The sequence below is a fragment of the Colossoma macropomum genome, unplaced genomic scaffold (assembly GCF_904425465.1).
Source record: "Colossoma macropomum unplaced genomic scaffold, Colossoma_macropomum, whole genome shotgun sequence".
Classification (NCBI taxonomy): Eukaryota; Metazoa; Chordata; class Actinopteri; order Characiformes; family Serrasalmidae; genus Colossoma; species Colossoma macropomum.
Window position 1 is genome coordinate 11,758,269 of NW_023494803.1, and position 11,993 is coordinate 11,770,261.

Here is an 11,993-nt window from a genome sequence, read left to right on the forward strand (position 1 = left end):
GGGAGAGATGAAGAGGCGGGATGCAAATGCAAGTCCTTGGTTTTATTAAAAAAAAAAACATGACACAAAGGTATCCACAAAGGTGACAAAACAAAGACAGAACACTACTGAAGCAAAACTGGGGCTGAGAGCACAAAACACCAAGCAAACACAAAGCACACAGGCAGGGGTATAAATATACATGCAACAGACCAGAAACACCTGCGACTAATGAGGGGGTGGGTCTACAGACAACAGACAGGTGAGACAGATGACAGAGGGCAGGTCCAGAGAGGAGACACAAGACCAAAACAACAACAAAAGCACATGGCTGACTTAAACAATAGCAAATGGAACGAGAAAACAAAGGCTGAAACAGAGAAAAACAAAGACAGGGCCAGACAGGATGAACTTAAACAGAGAAGATTTGTAATATCTTGGGGCTACTTTGCTACCTCTGATATTAGGTGCACTGAATGTGTACATGGCATCATAAAACCAATGTCAAATGTTTAAAAAATGTCAGAATCTGGGTCCTTCAAGCACAAAACTGTCCAACTGACTCTAAATATATTAAAAAAACAAACAAATAAAAAACACCCTACGTGTACACACACTGAGGAAATCTTTGTTCTTGCCATGGAAGAGATTCAGGAGGCTGGGGTTCGTAGAATTAATCATGGTTAATTCAAAGAATAAATCAGCGCTCTGTCCAGTTCTGCTCCCAAAACCAGTCTAAAAAGAAACTGAGACACACCACTCTTATACCTGGCCATCAACCCCCCCCCTTCAGTACCCTTGGTACCGTTGTAAAAGGCCAAAGACAGAGTTCTCAGAGGCTTAGATCCTGTTGTAAATACATTCGTGTCATAAACTGAGTGTTCTGTCCTAGGAAATCCTCCCTAAGGGTGTTGTAAGGCCATTTGCTGTAACTGCTTAAACCATGAGAACAGAATGGAAGTGGATTCTTAAACCCTTCAGCATTAATACTGTTTAACAATGAACAACAACTAAAACAGAAAGAAAAAGATCAGTAAAACAAGAAAATAAAACAAAACAATTCCCAACAACACATGTACATGAACAGAGGAGTGGTTCAGAGCTAAGCTACGCTGTTCTGAAATCCCATTAAAAACCTGTGTCGAGCAAACAGCAGTTGGGACCTTTAAATCTTGGAGAACTATAACAGTTTATGACCAAATCACCAGCACAAAATACTGTGGGACGCACTGGACTGCAGTTCATTTGAACAGTTGGTGCCAGCAAATATTAACCCTCTGGCGTCTGGTGTTGTCTTCTTCTTAAATTCTCCTTTATGGGCTTTTCATATAACATGATACTCGTATGTTTCATATCTAAATGCTCCGTTATCTTCATCACTACCTTCGAAAACTGCTGCAGCAGCTTCAGCAGCTGTAAACTCTCTGCACGCCATTTCACATGAGTCTCCAATGTGGACTGAATGAAGAATGAAGGGTTTCCGGCATGATGAGTCAGGCCTTAGTGATTTCCTGAGTGTCCATCGGTCAGTTTCACACAGAATGTAGACAGACACACGAATCCACCAGTTCCACACGGTGAGAGGCAGATGTGTATCTCAGCCCCTCTTCATAGGCTCATAACTCCGGATGTGAGTCACGTATGATCTCGTGATAAGATGGAATGTAAAGGGTGACTCTACAGATTTAGGAAGTGTTTGAACTGGATTTCTGTGCTGGATTATCACAAAGATACAGACACAGATATATAGAGATAATTTGACGTGTAGGCTTGTACAGAATAAACACTTAAACAGTAACTTGTTTTAGAGAAACCTGGGGGAAAAAAGTACAAGAGTGATGATATTCTTTGTCATATTTTTGGCCAAACCATATTTGTTTGTAAGTGGATTCAATGTATATCTTGAGGAACATAGGCAACAAATTTTGTTAGAATGGAAAGTGTGGAGAGCACATTAAAATCTAACCAAAATAAGGGTTTACAAAGGATTGTACTGTTTATTTGTTTTATAACTGTTGGTTGTATCTGTATTATATGCTATATGTCAGAGAATCTGTTCCACTGCCCTTCAGGCTGTCCCTATTTCATTGTTACTGATTTCTTTAGCCCAATTTTAAAGGGTTCCAGCCCAATTCACGGGGAAGAGGAACATATATAGTGCTGTAGAGACATTTTAAGCATGTGGGGAAATTATATGTAAAGCTATTTATCTGAGCAGTAAGCATTTGTTTGTTCAAAGAAACATTAGCTTTACAATAAAACAAATGAATAAACAATACATTGTGATTTCATGTGGGGGATGTTAGCTTAACCATTTTAAAGTCCAGTATTTAAAGATATACATTTCTATGAAAGTCCTTTTTGACATTCAAAGCAAAGACTACCTTACACTCGAAAAATGATGGTTCTTCAAGGTTTCTTTAGTAAAGTAAATGGTTTTATATAGAACCGTGAACACTCAAAGAATCCTCTGCATGATTCAAGGGTTCTTTGCATAGCAAAAGGGTTCTTCAGATTGATGGAGAATGTGCTGTATACGGTTCTATATAGAACCATTTTAAAAAGGGTTCTATATAGCACCAAAAGGTTTCCTCTAGTGTTACATTATCAAGCCTGTTAGAATAGAAAAACCCTTTTTGATGCTATACAGAACCACCTACAGCCCATTCTCCATCTATCTGAAGAACCATTTCAACGAGTGTTCATGGTTCTATATAGAACCATTTTCTTTTCTAAAGAACCCTTGAAGAACCATTTTTCAAAAGAGTAGCAAGTTGAACTTTTGTTGAAAACTCTTCAGCGTCTGTGGGCTGAAACCTTTGATGTTATCAGGCACATCTCTTAGTAACTCTCTTAGTAACAAATATAAGCCATCATTTTGATGAGATTGTTGTAAACTCGATGAATAGACATAAATAACAGCTAGTGTTAATTCCGTGTGTATTAAAGGAGCAATATGTAATATATTTACCGTACTAAATCATAAAATGACCAAGATGTGTCGTCAGAGCTTAAGGAAACATGCTAAGTTGAAATACTGGCTTCTCCAACAACAGCGCTATTTCTGTTCCAGAGTGGACAGTCTGTTTGTGTTTTGGCCTGCGACCCCACCCACTGCCCATTTCCCAACACCATTTTGACGCCCTGGTTTTCCAGATGTGTATCTAATCTAATCTAATGCTGCAGCCTTGGAAGCAATCGAATGAACTCGACCTGCACTAAATAAAACCTCTGCATACTTCTAAAAAGCTCTATGACCAGAGACGCAGTAACAGGAGAGTAAATATTCGTGATGCATTTGAAGGAATGAGAAAGTTTAGAGCCCAGAAAGATTTTAGGATGGATGCCGAGTTGGCTAATTTTCTCCTGAACAGGTAAGCATTGAGCTTCAGCTAAAGTTAGCTAACCTTAACTAATTTATCACGGCTGCCTTCATACTCTGTGGTCCGTGTGCCGCTGGGTTATCAAGACAGATGAGGCCGAAACTGGCCTATTCGGCAGCTTCTCACTCGAATTTTCCGTTCCGCAGTAAATAGTGCAGCAGATACATTCTGGCGCCTCAAGCCAGATAATCCAGCTCTAGGTCAGCACTAACCTGGATAAACTACAGGGAGATTTACTTGAAAGAGGCCCCAAATATTCTGTAATAACTCTCTCTCTCAAAGCAATCTGAACGAAACAACATGCAATGTGCTCCTCAGTATATGGAGCTTCAAACAAGCCAGGATGCCCCTGCATCGGAGTGATGAGATAGGCGCTGGACAGCCGTTGCGATGTTTAACCTCTGTTTGCAGCTTCCGGGTGCATACCCCTGTACCCCTTTATGTGTCTGGCAGAAAATGGAGAACACTTCCGGCATCGCATGCAATGCAATTGATTACACATACGTCAAGATATGTAGTGTATTTTTGGTTCAGATTGCTTCATCTTAACGGGGGTTACAAGTGAATATTCGGGGCCTCTTTCGAGTGAATCTCCCTGTAGCTTGGACAAGCATGGATTTCATGCTGACTAAAATGCTTTTTTTCAGTGGTTAAAAGTGGCTCATTGGTCATTTGGAAACACTATGTTGGTAAACCTTTTAAATCCAGACACTATATCTTGCTCGTTTGCTTGCTAATGGTGAATAGTTAGCATTTAGCTTGATAATGAAAAGTCCTGTTGGACTGATGAAAAAGCAGTCTGCGTAACTCTGTGGGTGTGGGAGTGTCTAGGGTTCAGAGTTTTCACTTTGAATGAGCCAGTCTTCATAATGCACGTGCATGAAGTTCTGCAGTGAGCACGTCCTAATTCAGCAAGTGCATGTCCTGCAAGCATATCTTCATCTTGACTGCAGTAACTTCTTAATGCAACATGCAGGAATCAAAGACCACCAGGCAAACAATGACAATTAGTGTTATCATATGCTTCTTTATTAATACATAAAGACGTTCACATACAAGTAGAATAAGGTTATCTACGCCAGTGATGGAGAAGCCTGTAGTGATGATGCCAAAGAAAAAATACAAAGTAAAACCAAATACTCTTCCCAATCATAGTATTTCACTAGACTAATAGAAGACAAGCCAAAAACCTACATATTCCCTTTGTCCCTATGATATTAACCATGAGCACCCGCAGGTAAACAAAATCACAAATCAAACAGGAGGAGACAAGCCATCTGCTCTGCCTTCTATCTGTGTTCTTCTCCTTCCATTTCTGATGTCGTGTCTGCCTTTACAGACATAGGTCCACCATATTCTTAGGGTCAGCCTACTGTTTGCTAACATAAACAAACACATAAACACATGAATATACACACAAACTGTAAATATTACACTCAAACTTATAATTGTAGCAATTTAGGGGCTAAATCAGAAGACCGCTCCTAAAGTGATGTGCATATTGTGCGTATTGGGTTTACCAATGCAGCATAAATACACACGAATCACTAAGTTAGTTAACTAGCATTAGTTTGTTTCATATTGATTGTCATGATTATGTTAAGATAAAGGCTTTTTTTCCAGGTTTTGTTTTGTCTCTAGCTGTATTACTCCAGCCCTGCAGACCACTAGAAAAGGACAGACCGCCCAAACATGAGATCCCCGCTCTAGGAATGGAGTCGTAAATGGCAGCAAGACTAACGATCCCTAAATTCAACTTTCATTATTGACTGCCCAAAAGCAGACATTGTTCCTTTCACATAAACACGTTTTCCATGATATTCTATGGAATTTCCTGTACCTTTGGCTCTGGTGAAAGGACCGTTGGTATAATACATCTGATAGAACAGATTATAATCACATGATATGGGCGTTTTATAAATGCCCAGAGCAAACCAGTTTCTAAACAAGTTGTTGTCATAAGGCACAGAGAACATGATGGCCAGTTCAGCAACACAGTGTCTATCATCTGTGAGGATTTGGTACGTCATGACTCCAATAGCTCCACGAGCTACATGTGCGGTTTTGGAGAAGCAGCAGGCTTCACTGGTGTTTTTTTCAATCGTAGGCTGTGGAGGATGGAAACAGTATCCCTGGGTGGTGTGGATCCTAATACACAGAAAGACAGATAACAAGGCACATTTGTTGCATTAAACCAGGGATGTCCAGTCCTATCAGCAAAGGGCCGGTGTGGCTTCAGGTTTTCACCACAGCAAAGCAGACCAACTGATTAAATTGTCTGTTATGCTCAAGTTTACACACACTCCCTCCAGACGTGAGTTTGATCAAACAGATACGGCAAAGATGAAAATGATGAATAACAAAACTCTCTGTGAAATTTACAAGCGCTTATTTAGCGATCAGATTTATCTGTATACACAACTTTGATGAATAAGGCCAATATTTCAAGATGATGCGTCATTATGTATTCATTACACTGACTTATATTTCTGATTGATCAATAATCAGAATGAGGCCCCAAATACTCTTTGTACTTGCCTTGGATTTGATAAGGTGTAAGTTGTGCTGTAATTGGTGATTTGAATGGTGACATTTCTCCATGTTTTCATACTCTGGGATATTTGCTCAACAGAGGTACCTGTCAGAGACTGGCCAGCTCTTAGACTATCCGTTGCTTGCTGTGAGCCAGAAAAAAACCCATTAAATTTAAATATATATAATATTTAAATGAGTACTGTTCTGATTGAGTGCCCTCTTTTGCGCAACATTCAGTAAGAGGTCCTGTTTAAAATTAAGCAGTACAGTGCAAACAAAAAGCTCCTGCACAGTTTAAACATTTAAACCAAAGACCAGTGCAGTCAAAATAGTTGATGCTGTGAAATATATGTGTGTGTATATATTAAGGATATACACACACATTTTCTACGCCACCTCTCCTGCTGTGTTGCGAGGGGTCCTGGTGCCCCTCCCACCAGTCGCTGGATGGAAGGTGGGAAGCATTCTGGAAAAGTCATGAAAAGACATTAGTATCAAAAGAAAAATGAAATCATATTATGTAAAAGTGCCGTGCATTTGAATGGTCACATTTAAATTTCCCACTTATGCATGCACTGTGGGCTCAAAATGAAAAATCTAATTCAAAACTGCGATTTTAATTTGCCTTTTGGCCTAAATGACCTAAATGACATCAACTGGAATCTGTGTGGACTATAGAATTTTCTGTCCAACATTGTGAATCTGGGGTTTTACTTTAAAAAGTTTGTGTCCGGGCTGCCTTAAAATTTTGAATAAGTTGAACTTCAAACAGTAAGCTGATAGGGCATAAAACACAAATTCTTGTTCTGTTAACATTCTATTCCAAATTCAATTAACCCAAAAGTTGAAGGTAGCCCGACGACTAACTTTTTTAAGTTAAACAACATTTTTTTTACAGTGCCCCTTTCATGGTGCAGCAGTTACAGTCTGGCGTATTTAGGTATTGCTGCACTGTTTCAGGTGGGATGGAAAATTCGAAAAAGAAGCTGGCGAACAAGATGTCAACTTCTGCCTTGTGTTTATCAAAGACTCCCAGAATAAATACACAAACCAGTAAACCTGTCCACACGTTCCATTAAATATTTTCTCATGGTCATGCATAAAGACACGGTGAGCTTCACAAGGGGATATCTCGCTGTGCTTCACCTCACCTGCTAACAAAAGAGTAGCTGTAAATTCTTCAGCTACCATGTTTTCGGATAAAGTGTTTTATCTGTGTGCTTTTGGCCACCGCCAAGATGGGATGATTAACAGATTGGGAAGTCATTCTGGGAATGTATTTTGAAACTCATAAGCTGAATCAGACAACTAATATTAAAAGCTAAGGCTTACCCTGTTGTACAGTTCGGCCATTACGGTTGTGCTTCAGTTGGCTGGTAATCCTATAGAAAAATGTAAAAAGATGACTAGTTATTTTTTTTAGATACTGTTTATAACATTTAGAGACTCAGATTTCTTTACAGTGGTGGTGATAGGAACCAGGGGTCACCATGACTACAACACTAATATAGACATTTTATTTACTATCCAAAACCACCAGTGAACCTACACGTGTCTTCTGAGGTTTATATGGAATGTTGATGATGGAAAATACTCATAAATCTGAAATAATAAGTTTTCTTTGGGGACTATTTTGCCCCACAACACCCTGTATATTATGTATCCCTCCACTATGAATAGATTATAAGGCCAAAATCTTCTCAAATTATCGTAAAACAGTGTCTCAAACATCAGGCAGTGCATTTATAACCATTTCATGTAATAACTTTCTGTGAGGGAGATTTTAGAGGTGGACGTCTGGTTCCTATCACCACTACTGGGAACAATTCTGACTCAGTTTCTCTAGAATGGAGAATTACACACCAAATCACTCTGAACGACTTTGCCTATGTCTTAATTATTTCATTATGCAGTTTGATTGTGAAAAAATTGTAATTCCCCTTTAACAAAATGAAATTAAAAGCTCAAATCAGATCTTTTTCTATCCTTTTACCGATCTATAATTTCTCTTTTGAACCATTTTCCAGCCTTAAAGCATTTTTTATCCTGAGTCATGCACACGACCACGTTGATCTTTTTTTATTCTCATCTCATCTGGGAATATTGTTTCCTTCTAATAGTTTTGTGATAAGGTTAGAAAAATACTTACCTGGCTCAGTGTTGGTGCTCAGCTCTTTTCGAGGACGAATGTTAGAAATGAAACTCAGAATATTGAGACTATATACTATTAGCCAATCTTAGTGTAGGGGGGAGGGACTTCGTGGAGTGTGGATGAAAAAAAACAAGATTGCAGATAGATTTTGTTATTTTGTCATCATTACAGTGTGCATAAAAAGTAGAAAGTACACAAACACAACAAACGTAGAGGAGGTTGAGATGAAACCTCTCTTCTTTCCATTGTGTGCAGTAAACTAGAATTCCAGCTCTTCTAAATCTAATTGCATTCTGAGTCAAAGAGATCTTTTTTCTATAGCCTGGGATTTCCCTCCACAGCTCCACAGCTCGCTCCAGTAAGTCGGCAAACATCTCTGTGAATTAAGCCTCAGACTCTGCTCTGTCTACGCAAAGCCTTGTTGGTTTACTTTAAAAAAAATTCTGAGCATTCTTTTACCTGGTTTAACTTCCTGCTTTCAACACTACTGTTAAATCCTGGTGCATCAAAATAATCCTGCACTTGTTAGTTGCTCCAGAGGACTTTGGAGAAAAGGTTGCCTCTTTAAAAGCAATAAGTGCAAGAACTGATTCACAACTGCTACACAACTTGTTGCATCGAGTTTCCTCCTTCATGTGGAAAATAGTTTGACATAGTTGACTGTTACAATCACTGTCACCGAGAGTCCCAGCCTGTCAATATTCCTGTCTTGGTGGCGCCGACAGCAAACAGATAAAAGGTTTATCTGAAAACATGACAGCTGAAAAATGTTTATCTATGAATACATTTGCAGATGAAGTGATACATATACAGATACATATATCCACTTTTGATGCTTACTGTGTTTTTATACATGACCCGATGAGAAAGTATTTAATCGAGTGTTTGGCCAGGTTTTTTAACACGTGTATAAAATCAAGCACATAGTCTTGCAGTCTCCATAGACGAACACTGGCAATAGAATGGGTCATACTGAAGAGCTCAGTGACTTTAAATGTGACACTGTCACAGGATGCCACCTCTGCTACAAGTCAGTTGTGTCAAATTTCTGCCTTGCTAGATCTGCCCCAGCCAACTGTAAGTGTTGTTTGTGAAATGGAAGCATCTCGGAGCAACAACAGCTCATCTACGAAGCGGTAGACCACACAAACTTACAGGGCTGCCAAGTGCTAAAGTGCACAGCAAATAAAAATCTCATATCCTCTACTGCATCACTCACTACTGAGTTCCAAACTGCTTCTTGAAGCAACATCAGCACAAGAACTGCGTCATGAGCTTCATGAAATGGGTTTCCATGTCTGAGCAGCTGCGCACAAGCCTAACATCACTATGTGCAATGCCAAGCGTCGGCTGGAGTGGTGTAAAGCACACCAACACTGGACTCTGGAGCAGTGTTCTCTGGAGTGATGAATCACGCTACTCTGTCTGGCAGTCTGATGGATGAATCTGGGTTTGGTAGATGCCAGGAGAACGCCACCTACTGGAATACATATTACCAACGGTAAAATTTGGTGGAGGAGGGATAATGGGCGGGGGGTTTTTCAGGGTTTGGGCCCCTTAGTTCCAGTGTGTATGTTAATGCTACAGCACACAAGGACATTTTACACCATTATATGCTTCCAGCTTTGTGTCAGCAGTTTGGGGAAGAGCCTTTCCTGTTCCAGCAGGACTGAGACCCTGTGCACAAAGCAGCTCCACAAAGACATGGTTTGAGGAGTTTGGCGTGGAGGAATTCTGGTTTAAGAGATCAAGAACCATTCTAACCAAGAATGCAAAAGCTAAAACAAGTAATCATCACACCCGGGTTTTATTCATTAAAAAAAAAAAAGAAAGAAAAACAAAACACCATAACATTGGAGAACATTAAGTGCTGCCTGTTTTACAGAAGCTCATTTACATGTTTACACTAATACAATTATTTCGGTCAAATAATCATTATAAATACAAAGCCATTCTGTACAATTGACAAAATATATAATGCTTATTACCAAAAAAAACTACATTTAAAATTCAACTAGAAACTGAAATTCGCTAAAAAACTGAAACCCATTCCCTCCTAAACCAACCACACACACTTTTACACTTAAACCCACTCCATTTTCAAGTTTGTTAGGACAGGACGTGCGTCCACACATGGGACAGTAAATGAGAAAAACCCTGGACAAAAAAAAAACTGATCTAAACTTTCATCACCTGCACAGAGAACAAGTCAGTCTTTAAATAAAGCTTTAGATCACAGCCAAGCCTGTTCACACTTAGACTGAATTCTCTGCTAATGTTTTACCTCAGAATTCTACAGATGAATAATACAGATTTATTCAGTTTCATACTTAAAAACAGAAAAGGAATTTTGTACAGTTTTAAGTGTTGAGTGTAGAGAAATCAAGGTGATCAGCCGAGACGTGTTTGTTGTCTGAAGTTCTTTAGTTTTAGCGCTGGAGCTACGAGGCTAATGTAGCTAACAAGCAACCAATTAGCATGAAGTCTTGATTATGTGGTTTCTGACATTGTATGACTCACTGTTATCTATAAACATGGACTAAAGTACTTTAGCATAGCTGAGTTAGCACAGCTGAGTTAGCACCATGCTAACTGGTGAGGTATATGCTTCCATTACTTGTTAGCTACATTAGCCTCGTAGCTCCAGTGCTAAAACTAAGGAAGCAAACTTTAGACACCAAACATGTCTCTGCTGATCGACTACATTTGGGGTAAGGATGGGAAAAACTGTGGGAATTTGATTTAAAGCTAAACTATCGCTTTAAACACACAACAAAGCCAAATCTGAGTGCGGGAAAGCAGACCGTGGCTTTAAATTAATGTTCAGAGCCGCATCACGTACATTCACCCTTGAATCAGCTATAAAAATAAACAATAAATCAAACCTCTTCACTTTTTTAAGTTCACTTAAAAGATGAAAGATGACCAACAAATCACTTTGTAACATTAAGTTTGGATTAACTTACATTTCTTCTACAAAAATAGTCATACAATTTTACAATTTGCTAAAAGGTTTAGGAAAATATCACTTAAAATTGAAATCTTAGCTGCCAGATTGTTTATATCCTTACATACGCAGCTGTGCATGTGAACGGTAATGTAGTTCTCTTTGGATGGAACCACTTAACTGATATGCAGAGCTTTGGAGCAGATTTAAAAGGCATTAACTTATTACACTGAGGAAGATAAGGCTTGAGAGGTAGAAGAAATAACAGCTGAAGTCCCAGAGCCAGACTTAATCTCTCTAGATTGAGGCTAAATCTGGAATTCTCAAGCACCTGATATTATAGACTGCAAAAAATGATCTCTTGACAAGTTAAACCATCTTAAATCTAGTCAATATATCTAATATTTGTCTTTTTTTGAGTGTTGGAATAATATTACACTTATTTCTAGTTAAACAATCTAACTGAACAGTATGTTTTACTTTTTTATTTTTACATGGGTAATTTTATCTAGTAAAACAAACTTTTATAGTAATTTTACTAAAAAATTATAAACTTGCCAAGAAATCATTTCTTTCCACGTGTAAATGTGCATATTGTATGAGTGGCACCACAGATGCCGTGTATTGTGCAAGTGGTGTTAGATCCATGTTCAGGTTTCAGAATTTAAAAACTGCCTTTGATGGATTTTTCATATAAGCACTGAATATTTCAGGTCAAACCAAGCGATACTGGTCTACTCCTGCCCTCTACTGGCAAACACTATTCATTACAAGAAACAAACATCACAGTATACAATGTTCAGCTTTGGAAGACGTCAAAAATTCCTGAGTTTGATTCAAATCTTTCTTTAAATCTCGACGTTCGTTGGCAGTTCAGTTCACAAAACATTTTCAGTCAGTATTGGCTGCGACTGAAAAAAAATACATTACAAAATACAAAAATATTTTTGCTTCAAAATACCTATTACAACCCTATATATGTCTAGCTAACTAACTA

The 11,993-nt window shown here is 38.7% G+C and overlaps 1 protein-coding gene across 1 annotated transcript; it reads right to left on the bottom strand.

The window, feature by feature from the left end:
• Positions 1-5,098: 5,098 nt before the first annotated feature.
• LOC118824135 (bryoporin-like) lies at positions 5,099-8,076 on the bottom strand. The gene is made up of 5 exons (XM_036594102.1): positions 8,047-8,076; positions 7,230-7,279; positions 6,280-6,363; positions 5,901-6,040; positions 5,099-5,510 (listed from the first exon to the last, which is right to left on the bottom strand). The coding sequence occupies exons 2-5, from the start codon at positions 7,248-7,250 to the stop codon at positions 5,099-5,101; spliced, it is 657 nt and encodes a 218-aa protein (XP_036449995.1). The 5' UTR covers positions 7,251-7,279; positions 8,047-8,076.
• Between the last annotated feature and the right edge of the window lie 3,917 nt (positions 8,077-11,993).

Bases quoted from the DNA above. Each gene is read 5' to 3' on its own strand.
- LOC118824135 (XM_036594102.1), bottom strand. From the start codon at position 7,250: ATGGCCGAACTGTACAACAGG. The intron at 6,041-6,279 runs GTGTGTGTATAT...TCTGGCTCACAG, and splicing joins GGAGAGGTGGCGTAGAAAAT to CAAGCAACGGATAGTCTAAG. The intron at 5,511-5,900 runs GCAAGTACAAAG...TCTGTGTATTAG, and splicing joins TACACCTTATCAAATCCAAG to GATCCACACCACCCAGGGAT.